This window comes from Carassius gibelio, chromosome B25 (genome assembly GCF_023724105.1).
Source record: "Carassius gibelio isolate Cgi1373 ecotype wild population from Czech Republic chromosome B25, carGib1.2-hapl.c, whole genome shotgun sequence".
Classification (NCBI taxonomy): domain Eukaryota; kingdom Metazoa; phylum Chordata; class Actinopteri; order Cypriniformes; family Cyprinidae; genus Carassius; species Carassius gibelio.
Window position 1 is genome coordinate 7,691,050 of NC_068420.1, and position 13,169 is coordinate 7,704,218.

Below are 13,169 nucleotides of genomic sequence, written 5' to 3' on the forward strand. Positions count from 1 at the left end.
GTATACATTTAAGAAAAATGAAATAATTTATATGAATATAAATATATACATGTAAATATTTTCTAAATGTATGTGGCATTTGTGTATATTTTGTAATATTATAAATGCCTTTATTGTCACGTTTGATCGATTTAATGCATCCTTGCTGAATAAAAGCATGAATTTCTTAAACTGTCCTGCATTCACCTGTGGCCTTCATCTAGCCTTTGACCTCCAACATCCAGTTGTCTGTTTGGTGTTGTGTTAATGGGACACACCTCTGACATCAACCAATTGACCTCAGACAAGCAAATGTCACGACCTTTCACCCCTGCGTCAGTCTTCAAGCCATATAAAGATGGTCACTGGTCAAAAACAACTGGAATCCTCAAGAGGGTCCAAAAGAGAAGTTTACACAGCACTCTGGTGGAAGAAAAACTGAACATCCTATCTGTAGCACACAATGGATGCAAACTGCAACTTCCTTCTCAAATTAACATTTACAAACCAGCCTTAAAGAGCACATCAGGAGGAAGAAAAAAAAAAAGGAATTGTTTTAAGAGCATTTGTGCACATATTTGTGAGCGATTTGTGCTATATTGCTTTTTATCCCAAGCTGAATGTATTTATATAAATCAGCGTGGAACTGTGCATAGAAGAAATGAGCAAATGGAGCTAATGTAGGAATCACTTTAATAATTTAATCTGGAATTAGACAGAAGTCAAAGGTTTAATAGTACTTACTTTTCTTTTGAACATTCTTACAGTAAAGATAAAATATTAAACATGTACGGTACATTATCAGACAAAGGAAACACATACAGATTTTTGCTAGTTTTGAACAAATTTGTGCATGCATTAAGAAAATGACAAATGTTTGATTTAGATATGTTATGCACGCATGCCAATTGACACTGACATGTGAAATATCATGAAAAATCTATAAATAAAAGATTATAGAATTTTGCTTAAAAAAAAATGTAGATACAATTCCTGGATCCTGCCTACAAAATTAAGAAACTATTTCTAATATTATAAAACTAAATAATTACATTACAAAGATCAAAGAATGTCTGGATAACAAATGTTTAAATTAACACATGTGAAATTGGTTTCATTAAAAAGGTTCAGAGGTTTTTTTTGGTCACTTTTTTATGAACACATTCACAGAGAAAGTCACTTAAAAAAAAAAAAAAAAAAAGAAGAAGAAAGATAAATGCATTTTTTCCATTTTATAATTCTAAATGACCTGAATTCTGACCAAATAATTCCTATACGCAAAAACATGAAGTGAGATATTCAAGATTTTCGGATCTCAACCTGTGTGAAATAAATGTATTCTCTGTATAATTAAAATATTGTGGATATGTGCTTCATGGAAAGCAAAACGTTGAGTGAGAGCAGCAGGAAAGCAGATCGGACTCCGTGAGTTAACTCTGCTCCACAAAGTGTGTCTCTCTCCTGTATGAGAGAAAGCATGCGTTAATTTCAGCTTTCAGTTCCGAGTGTGCTGCTCCTAAACTCACATCAAGAGCGGTCATCAAGAGACACCTTCTGGTGGACAGAAGAAATCCCTCCTAATGTCAAACCATAATAAATCTACATAGCTTTTTATTGCTACTATTGCTCTTCAGTTATATGCTGACAGATTTTTAAGCAGCTTTTTTTTTTTTCAATTTTCTTTTTTAAACTTCTTTTTTTTATCAAAATAACTTCTCTAATAATAATAACAGCACTATTTTAAATAAAAACTCACTTTGCATTATTGTTCACTGTGCATGCTCAGTTCTGTGGCTTTTATGCATGTCTAGTATTTTCACAATTGTTGCTTCTAAATGATTACACATTTTAGTGTACAAATGTCTTCAAGGACAAAAACGATGTGAGTCTCATGCGCCCCCTGGTGGACATTTTTCACATCACAGAAGATGCTCATTGTATATGACAGTATATATAATTTTTATTAGACACAAAAATTTCTATAATTCACATAAACAAGCCAGTAACTGAGGAAAGTTATTTGAAAAGCTGGGGTCAGTGTTTTATCCCAGTACTCACCTGTCTGAGTTTTTGTTGGGGATCATGTGGTTGTTGTAGACCAGGACGGGAGGAACACTCTCTTCATCTTCAGGAACCTGCAATGGTTAAAATAACATAACATTATAGTGTATTTTAAATTCAAATTTCCTGGAAATGTTGAAAGAGAAAGGAAACTGGCTGACCTCCCAGTAGATCACGTCATCGAAGCAGTTTTCGTCTGCAGGATCGCCCCAGATGGGCAGCTTCAGAACCAGGCCTGTTGGTGTAACGATACAGTTATGTCAACATGATAAATGTGACATTTCCATTACAAACTGAAAGCCAATACGCCTTGAAATCCAACACGCCTGGCCATTCACTCCAGGTGAAGATCAGCTGTATTTATGAAGACTGACTAGCTGATGTCATCCTACACTGACCACACAACACACCTGTGCCAATACATGGCGAACAATCACAACAAAGTGCTTCAGATCCACAAGCTTTTCTGAAGAATTGTATTGTACATAAACCGGATTAATATCAAAAGACTCTTACCAACAAATATGCCACCTCCAATTCCAAAACACAGGGCCACACACAGTCCTGCAGCTTGATATGCGCCCTGGATATTGGGTGCACGTTTGGCGAAAGACCCCGTAAAGTCAAAGGTATTTGCCAACCTGAAATGGACAATGGTAATTATTAGAGTAAGCTTAATATTATTAATACCAATTCTGAACAGTACAACCAAAAATGGCCATCCAATACATACTGTAGGTGAGTTTGTTTCTTGAGCAGAGCATGCTTGTAGAAAAGTAGCTCACCAGTGGATCCCCTGAAGTGAATGGGTGCCGTCAGAATGAACAGCTGATAAAAACATCACAATACACCACCCCATTCCATCAGTTAAAAGCTTGTGAAGGGAAAATTATTAAAATACTAGGTGTCCTCTATTTAGAAAAATTGGTGTCTCCGGTAAAAAAAATAAAATAATTGAAATATGCAAAGATCAAGCACCATTTTGGATTATGGACTGGTATTTTGACCAGAGGTGATGGTTTCAAGTAAAAAAAAACAACTCGATGGATTTGTGTCTAACAGAGATGTGGCTTTTCACTTCACAAGACATTGGAATTTGTGGACTGTGTATTAATTGTGTTGTTTTTTATCAGCTGTTTGGACTCTCATTCTGACGGCACCCATTCACTGCAGAAGACCATTGGTGAGCAGGTAATGAAGTAAAGTTTCTCCAAATCTGTTCTGATGAAGAAACAAACTCATCTACATCTTGAATGGCTTGAAGGTGAATACATTTTCATTTTTGTATTAACTATTCCTTTAAACTTGTTTTATGTGAAACAAAATGTAATTTTTTCTGGTTTACAAACCCTAGGTCTCCATAAACAGTGGTGGTGGCAGCAGCGGCGGTGACGGCACCCACAATTCCTCCAATGACACCTGGCATAGCGTGCAGGTTATGGATGCCACAAGTGTCCTGAATCTTCAGTTTCTCCTCCAAAAACGGCTGAGAAGCAGAGACAAAAAAAAGTTTTTACTGTGACTGTGTCCTTGATCAAATGAATGTAGTTAAATCAACAATTAAAGAAACACAGATGACATAAAAGGTCAGTCTGGATGGAGAAACATCTGGAATAACTCCTCTTTCACGGTCAAGACTCACCGTGAGATGAATATAGCCCATTGTGGATATGATGCCACAGATGAAGCCCACGATCAAAGCACCGTATGGCGACAGCATAAATTCAGCTGCTGTTCCTACAGCAACTCCACCAGCCAGCGTGGAATTCTGGATGTGAACCTGGACGGGAAAAAACAAACACACACACAATTCAATGTTCATTCCATTTAAATGAAAGAGTCTAAATCTAGTTCAAAATCACATATGCATTTCCAACAGATTAAATGAGAAAGTGAAACGGCTGAGCAATTCATTTCTGTGACTTGCCCAGTGATAGCATTTGCTGGATAAAAGTTGATAACAACAGCAACACGAATAATATGAATAATACAAAAATACAAATAATAACAATATACTAATATACGAATATAATTAAATATATATATTTGCATTACATGAACATCACAAATGATTTTATTTGATTAATTTTTGCACATTTTCCAGGCTTGGGAATCGCATTTTTGAAATAAACTCATATTTTCAGTAATGTTTTTTTGCAAATTAAATTTTTTTTTTTCTTTTTTCTTTTTTGTTATCTGATAGAATCTTGCAATTTGGTGAAACTGTTCTGATTAAAAAAAGAATAATAAATAAATAAATAAAAAGGCAGATGGCAGATGCTTACCATGTCTAGTTTCCCTGTTTTCTCAAACAGGCTGGAGATGGCGACTGTAGTGAGGACGCTGGAGGCCAAGGAGAGGTAAGTGTTGATGGCAGCTCTGTGCTGACCGTCTCCATGATCAGCAATGGCAGAGTTGAAACTTGGCCAGAACATCCACAGGAAGAGGGTGCCTGCACGGGACGCCAGGGTGTAAAATGCAAACAAAACCTGAGCCTCCAATTCATTTTTGCATCAGTGTCCATCTGTGTATTTGCTAAGAAAGCTTTTGCACAGCATGTCCAGCAACGGTCCAATACCAAAATATATTGCAAGCTAATTGTTCAACATTTGTAACGAGATTAACGGACTTACCAATCATGGCGAACACATCCGAGTGGTAGACAGAGCCGTTTAAATGTTTGCTCTTATTCAAATTAGGCCGATACAAAACCCATGAAATGGACAGACCATAATAAGCTCCAAAAGTGTGGATCACCATGGATCCGCCGGCATCTTTGGCCTAACAGGGATTGAATCATTGAACAAAGATTAGGATAAAGCCATCTGATGGCATTCATTTGAACTATTGGTCAGGAAAAAATGACTAACCTCAAATGTTAACTATGACAGATCTAAAAAATAGAAAGCATAACAGTGATGGGACCCACATGGAGGATGTTCAGGATGATGTACTCCTCGACTGCGTACAGCGTGATACCAAACAGCGTCATCACCAGCAGCTGAACAGGACTGACCTTCCCCAGAACGGCTCCGTAGGCGATCAGACACCCCGCCACACAGAAATCTGCATTGATCAAGCTGAACACAGAGGAAACGTTGAAACATCTGCACCATTCGATTCAGCCCTGAATGTGTGTTCCATTTAATTCACTCTCATTTTCTTGTATCATTTTTTCACCTGGTTTTGACTAAAACTGTGGCCCGTTTTTTTGGCAGCTGTAATATCTCACAAATACGAAATAACATACTTTTCTATACCGATCTTGATCTTTCCGTCGGAGTAGTCCAGAGAATTGAACCAGCCTTGCATCAGAAGAGCCCACTGGATGCCGAAAGCCGCAATCAGGAAGTTAAATCCCACGGCACCAAAGCTGTAGCGCTTCAAGAAGGTCATGAGGAAGCCAAAGCCCACGAAGATCATTACATGAACATCCTGAAAACCTGCAGAAAGATGAAGAAAATATATATACAGTCAATTAAAACCATAGTGAGGATTATAAAAAATTAGTAGAAAGATGTGGTGTCAAGGATGTAAACAAACAAATATTGAAAAATTGGCTTTACGATGCAAAGAACCCCCAAATATGATGATTCCCCTCTTACTGTAAATCATAGAGGCAGCTATATACATACACACATATATATATATATATATATATATATATATATATATATATATTCTTATGCTCACCAGGGGCTGATCCAAAATACAATATAAAGTACATGAACCAATTTCCAATTTGAATATATTTTTAAATGTATTTCTGTCCTCACTCCAGTCTTCAGTGTCATGATCTTTCAAAAACCATTCCAGTGTGCTGATTTGCCTATTATCAATTTTATTGATACATTTTATTTCTTTATTTATTATACAATGACAACTTTCAGGATTTTTCAGTATTATAAAAAAATTAAAATAAAATATATATTGGAAATTGCAATCTTCTCCAACATCACCACTAGGCCTCCAAAACCACACAGCATGTGATAAGTGCCATATTCAGACAAAAAAAACAAAGGCAACAGAACAACAGCCATCAGAATGTAGTTATTAGAGATTAAGGTCGTCTACGTAGGAGATCTATGCAATGAAAATAATGTTAAACATTCAATATTAAAGCCTGTACAGCTGACGTGCACGAGCTGATAAAGTGGATTGAGCGCGCAGCGACGGAGATGCCCAAGCTTGTCGACAGAATATACATTTCATCACTGGAAAGTTTGTTGTTAGGGAGGGAGGGAGAGAGAGAGAGCACTACTGTTGTGTGATCTTTGATGTGCACGCATTTGGATTGAAACTAAATCGAAAAAAAGACCATTTATAGGGGCATTCACTATAAATGTCATTTATTTTCAACCTTAGGCAAACATGACTGGCGAAAGTAATTCTAGCAGCCTGTGTGTAATCCGCTAGGCAGTGCGTTACTGTCCCTCTCATTCTGCAACAGGACAAATACATGCACGGGTTGCGCGTGTTTTGCTTGCTTGAGTGTTTTCTGCATTATATGAGTGGCTATGGGATGTAAATCGCAGCACATTTCAGAAAAAAAAAAAAAAACTTTTATTTGTAAAAAATATCCCAGGATATTTATAACGAGTGGTACCCTGTTATTATAGCAAAGCGCGAGTTTATAGTACAAAAGAGCAGCTCTAATGCTATTAAATTACAGATGATGAACCATAAAGCAAAAAAATTTACAAAGGAAGAAAAAAAAGTTGTACATTATAATGGGCATAATTAAGTGTGAAAATAACCGAAGGGTATACAGTTTAACAAATAAAAAATATTCAGATATAATTTTTTATATTTTTTTGGGGTGCAGGACACTATAGTTCATTTACGTAAGTGAGGATAGCAAAATAAAGTAAACTTTGACAAATTATACCCAAAAAATTCTTCAAACAGTGGACTACCAGTAAAAATGATACAAATTTGGGGCCAAAAATTATTCAGACCAAGTCTGGGGAAAAAACTAACGTTCAGGTTTGCATTAACCTGGATGACAGCATGCCCAGGAGACTACAGACAGTCATTAGGGCTAAGGGTTGCCCGACTAAGTATTGATTGTAATCCATTACATATTTTTCTATCAAAGTCATCTAACATTATCAAGATGAATTTGTTCTGACACAGTTTAACTCTGAGTTCTTGTCATATTATATTACCATCTTCTAAACTATAGAGAACAAACTGTGATAATGTGAGGAAGGTTGAAGGTGTCTGAATACATTTTGGTTTGACTGTATCTGTTTAATAAATTAAGTTAACCAGCTAACATTATACATACTCTTTAGGTTTCTGTACCCAATATTAAAAAAATGTACAAATGCTATAAAAATATCGGTATCAGTACTCGTTATCGGCAAGTACCAAAAATAAAAGTATCGGTATCGGTCGAGTACTGGAAAAGTGGTATCGGTGCATCCCTAATCACAACTGTCTTTACAGCAAGTTGAGAGAAATTTTACGTGCCTTTTCTGCCAAAAAAAAAAACTGACTCCAAACTGAATATTAGATCTGAATAGCACTTCACATCCATTTTTAGAAAGCAGATGAAATATTAACCAAATTTGGTGAACATAATTTTTACTTTTTTTTGTAAATGTGACTTACGGCCCTTTTCCACTGCATGGCTCAGTTTGGGTTTCCACTGCAGTTTAGTTTAGTGCCGCTTTAGAGTGGGCGGGATTATTCACATGCCATCATTGTTGTGCCGCATGCTGTGACTCGTGAAAAACTTCTTCATTCCGCGTCACCCTTATCAATGAGAGGAATGTATGCACTTCCTCAACAGACAGCGAAACAGACATTTTTTGGTTGTGAAAAAAATTTGGTGAAATCCTTCACTGGCTGTGCTGATTTAAATCTAGCGGTTCTGTGTCGCAAGTTCAGTGACGCACAAGGCGACAACTCTCTCCGGCCAATCTGTGATCAGCAGAGTATACACATCACGTTTTGGTAATGGTACGTACGGTTCACTTGGAACATCAACTGATGTGGTACTAAAAATGTACTAGGGACCAGGTACTGTACCCAGTGGAAAAAATACTAAAGTGAACCACACAGAACCATACTTTACTATGCAGTAGAAAAGCACCATTACATATTTTATTAATATATTAAGTGCACGACCCCATTTTTTAAACTGATGCCTTAAACAATAGGATGACAATAAAATCTGAAATAAAAGAATGACTAAATGTACTTAAATGTACACTTACAACCAATATCCAGTTGAATCACCATGACTAAGGACAAAAGTGTTTTACCTATAGTCACAAATGTAATCTGAGGCTTTTTGTTGCATAACTGAGGACAAACGAGAAGTGAATTTGAAAAAAAAAAAAAAAAAAAAAAAAAAACCTGTAGCAGAGCTTAAAAGTAACCACACATCAGTTTCCCAGAACAGGACAGGGTTGGGCTGGTTATTGTGAAGATGTTCTAGGTTTTCTTCCATTGTAGAACTGCACGACACCCACACAAAGACATCTAGGTGCTGATGGCAACACAAAACTTCTGACATCAGACAGAGCTGTGCTTTTTGAACAAGCCCTTCTTTGCACAGAGAAACAGAACCGACTGGCCCTTTTGAGTAGGAAAGCTCTTCCAGAAACTGACTGCACTTTGTCATCCGTTTGATCCGGTCTGGCATGATGCTTCACCTTAAAATGCTTCTCAACCAAAGATGCAGCAGCTACAAAACTCGTGGTCAGAAAACAATGAAATCTCGCACTGTAATAACTTTCTGAATTACAAGTCTTACTACATTGCCTGGACTGTAATTTGGACATAGCAGGTGCAATATATTTGTTTTCAGGCACATTAATGATTCATTACATTTATATAGTGCTTTTCTAGGCACTCAAAGCGCTTTACATTGTGGGGGGGGGGGGGGGGGGGGTCTAAAGGTTTTAAAGTGTCACATCACATCTCACATAGCAAACAAACACTGCTTTTGACTTATAAAAAGCATATCATCCCTTACTCAAGCAATCCACCCTGTCCTTGCACTATCAGGGAATATTTTTATAATTGACACCTTGAGTCTGGTCTACAAGTGAACTGCAAGAAGATGAACTCCTCCAGGAGACGTCTGCAGCCACGGTACCACCTCAGCCAATACAAAATGCATTCAGTGACATCTGATCTGGACAAAACAATAGTTTGTGTCCGTGTTCATACACCATATGTCTCGGTAGTTGCATAACAGCGGATCGTCTGAGCAGAAGACTGGAGATCTACAGTATACACGACTGAAGAATTAAACCACACCTTTGAAGATTCAAAAGATGACATGATAATGATCTTTACACAAGTAAAGAGAAAATAAACCCCCTACCTCCCCCGGTGCCACCTGTCACGAAAGAACATTTGTGGTAAAATGACCATGTCCCATGTGCATAAGGAGGTATGCAGGTTCTCAAGTGTACAAGAGCAGGAGAAAAGCTCACAGATGTAGCAAAGTGATAAACCTCAAAACCACAGCCAGATTTTTATGTATGTTACTAGTGCTGTTAAATGATTAATTGCCGCCAAAATAAAAGTTTTTGTTCACGTAATATATGTGTGTATGTACTGTGCATATTATATATATATATATATATATATATATATATATATATATATATATATATATATATATAAATACACACACACATGCATGTATTTAAGAAAACTATGTTAAGTTTATAGATTAAAAAATATCGATATACAATATCAGTTATGCTATATGGATATAAATATATGCATGGAAATATTTTCCAAATATATACTGTATGTGTATTTCTATATATAAATATACACACTATACACACATATATTATGTAAACAAAAACTTTTATTTTGGATGCGTTTAATCACTTGACAGCACTTTTATGTATAAGGAATAATTGACTAAGGGCTTGGGCATCAGGAGGTGGTGATGCGGCCACGGCGTTTACACCTTGGGTGTGCATTATACACACACACACACACACACACACACACACACACACACACATAATTGTAAGTTATTGTAAATAACTGTATAACATTTTATATATTATACACACATATACTAATAATATTTTATATTTCTATAATATAATATATATATATATTTTTGCATATTTTATATACAATATAAAAAATTATATTTTAAGTCATAAAATATTTAAAATCAATGTAAATAATTACTGGTGTAATTTATATGAATATTAATTTAAAACTTAACACTTTAATTAAAATAATAATTACTTATGAAAATAATAAAAAAATTATTTAATCGAAAATGTAAATATTAATAAAATCTGTATTAATTTAAATAAAAAATAATAATAAAAATTAATAATAAATGTAACAGACACGTTATACACACACAAACACACACAGATATATATATATAATAATAATAAAAATGTCTACATGAATACAACATTTAATAGACACTTAATAGACAATTAAAATAAGAAAACAGAATTGTGCACCTACTTGGATATCTGAAGTAGAAGTCATTCTCGATATCGCTCGTTATATTGTTCTTATTTTTGTAGTGAACCCAGTGAGTATCTGCCTCCTCATTATACCGCACAAATACCCCAAAAAGAATGATCATAGACAGCTGCCAGATGAAGCACACAGCAGGTAACCTCCACCTGACGTTAGTATTCTTCGGCCGGTCGCAGAGGTCCCGGATGCACATGCAGTTGCCCATCTCCGCAGGCTCATAGAGCAGTCTGTGATGCTGCTGTTGAGAGTTGTCTCACTTTTAAACGCAGCGGGGGCGCGGACGGAGGTGTGTCCGTGTCGGTGTATGTATGCTTTCTCAGAAAAGAGAAAACATTTGCGAGAAAAGTCTGAGGATGACTGACTGCTATAAGTTACGCCACATGTTGCTAATTTGATGGCGCTGGTTTTAAAGCACCCGTGTGTTGTTGTCGAAATATTCGGATATTCTAATATGAGTATTCAGGCATTTCAGGTTAAAGTTTTTTCAGGTTTTTCATTTAGCGTAAATTTGTTAAGTCAAAATTGCGTTTTTCATCCATTGCAATTTGGATCATGCCATTCGCGCCAAGATGTCATAATTTACGCGGGAAATTGTTTGGCTGTGTTCTAAATATGATTTATTATATTCAGTACTTAAATATAGACTTTATATTATATTGAAAAGACATAAATCCTCTGTTTTAGTTTTATTTTGTGTGTTTTAAAGTGCCTCGTTTTTAAGGTTGCTAATAACTTGGGCGGACATTATAAAAATCTGTTACTTTGTGATATAGAGCCATAATAGAATAAGAATAAAATTCATGACGATTGGTTTAGGCAATTGCGAGCCGACTCTTTTTTTCCTTTTTTTTTTTTTTGACAGACAATAACTTTATTATTGTAACTAATAATAACTTTATTAACGGGTTGCTGTGTTTAAACTGTGGCGCATTGGTTTCGGCAAAAGGCAAAAACTCCAAATGTGTGACGAAACATCATAAAATGTTGCTTTTATTAATTGTATTACTGGGAAATATAAATCACTTTCAAAGAGGTTCAAACTTCTGCGTGTTACTTTATTTAGTTTTTATTGACTCCATTGTAAGGCTGTAACTCCAGTAATAACTTTCACAGGTGAACTCATGGACTGGATGGGCTGGATTTGACCAGCCTTGGGAGGAGCTGGTTTATTTGATAAATTAATTATAGCTAATGTGGAACATTTACCTGTAACTTTTACCTGTTTCATCACTGGCACATAATACACTCATTGTACAATGTGCATGTTATGCTTATTAACCTTTCTCCTTCTCCAGGCACTGACTCGGTGAACATGTTGGACGTCAGTGGGCTGAACTGGTTACTCATTGATCTGAATATGCGCTTGTATTCTTGAATGAGACCATTAACTTTCACGGTTTCCCCTTGTAATTAATTGTGAAGATTGAGATCTTTGACATGGTCAAGGTGTAATTCCTGAGGCTCAGATTATTTTTAGACAAGGGACACATCCTGATTCTCTATTGACTATTTGACATTGACCATAATAGCATGCTTAATGTGTTCTTGTGGGCTTCCCTTGGTTGTCAAATGCCCTGTTTGTTCATCAAAGTATGGACCTGTAGGAGCATGGAAAAGGCTATGACAGAGGTTATAGCTCAAATCTGCTGGTCTGTATAAGACGTAAGATCTGCTCCAGGGAATTGCTGCAACCCAAACCTGCTTAGAGATTGACACAAATGTCCCCTGTTAGATCCAGACAGTTTATTTTGAAGCTGGAGGGTTTAAACCTCCACCAGTTTTGTGTACAGTATCTGGTACGTGGTGTATTGTGTGAATTTTGACATGGTGAACACTGAACTCCCGTGGGTCACTACATTGTGAGGAGAGGGGCTTGTTCTGCTGAAGCAAACTCTTTGCTGTCTCCGTTGAGATTTTGTATGAATGTTAAGTGATACTTAGCAATGTGTATGTCTCTCGTATAATAATAAAATAACCTTCTCTACGTATAATACATCATTTTCAAGTTGGTCAAGATTTTAAAATGTAATTATTTTTAAATAAATAAAGTGTTTAGATAAATAATGATGTAACAACATAATTAATGGTTAAATAAATGTATTATATATATATTTTTTTCAATTTAAAACATTTTAACACCCTGATTATATATGCTTTAAAAAAAAAATGTTTCAGTTATATGATGCATTGTTCCATTTTACATTGTACATAAAAAAAGAGTATAAATAACCTTACGGAAATTAACCATGATTTTACTATGAAAAAAAAAAAAAAACATGGTTAAACCATGGTAATCACAAATCAATAATGGTCTTGCTACTCTAACCGAGGTTTAACCATGGCATTTGTAGCAAAACTGTGGTTATACATCTTGTCAGCAGTATGCCACAAACATGTCTGCTGCACTTTTATAATGGTTATCCTCTGGGTAGTTTTAACTCAACCATTACTTAAAAATGACTATATTTCTTGCTTAAAATTTTCAACATTTATTAATAAGTTGAATAAACAATACATTAATAATACAGTTTTTAAATGGATTATTAATAAATGTTTCCCTTTTGATTATCATTGATGTCTCTAGTTATTATTTGTCTGATTTTACCGTTTTATACCCTATTTTGGGTTCATTTTAAACC

General features: G+C 35.6%; 1 protein-coding gene across 1 annotated transcript; it reads right to left on the reverse strand.

Moving 5' to 3' along the window:
* Positions 1–1,056: 1,056 nt before the first annotated feature.
* On the reverse strand, positions 1,057–10,770 carry rhcgb (Rh family, C glycoprotein b). Its single transcript, XM_052598175.1, has 11 exons — positions 10,513–10,770; positions 5,291–5,483; positions 4,970–5,120; positions 4,674–4,821; positions 4,326–4,492; positions 3,683–3,820; positions 3,390–3,526; positions 2,557–2,681; positions 2,202–2,275; positions 2,038–2,114; positions 1,057–1,440 (listed from the first exon to the last, which is right to left on the reverse strand). Exons 1-11 carry the CDS (start codon positions 10,733–10,735, stop codon positions 1,410–1,412), a joined length of 1,464 nt encoding a protein of 487 aa, XP_052454135.1. The 5' UTR covers positions 10,736–10,770; the 3' UTR covers positions 1,057–1,409.
* Positions 10,771–13,169: the final 2,399 nt, after the last annotated feature.

What these genes read in the sequence shown, in the direction of transcription:
- rhcgb (XM_052598175.1), bottom strand. Translation starts at nt 10,735, where the DNA reads ATGGGCAACTGCATGTGCATCCGGGACCTCTGCGACCGGCCGAAGAAT. An exon ending in ATCAAGATCGGTATAGAAAA is followed by an intron (nt 5,121 to 5,290) that starts GTATGTTATTTC and finishes CTCTGTGTTCAG; the next exon opens with CTTGATCAATGCAGATTTCT. An exon ending in TGGGCTATATTCATCTCACG is followed by an intron (nt 3,527 to 3,682) that starts GTGAGTCTTGAC and finishes TCTGCTTCTCAG; the next exon opens with CCGTTTTTGGAGGAGAAACT.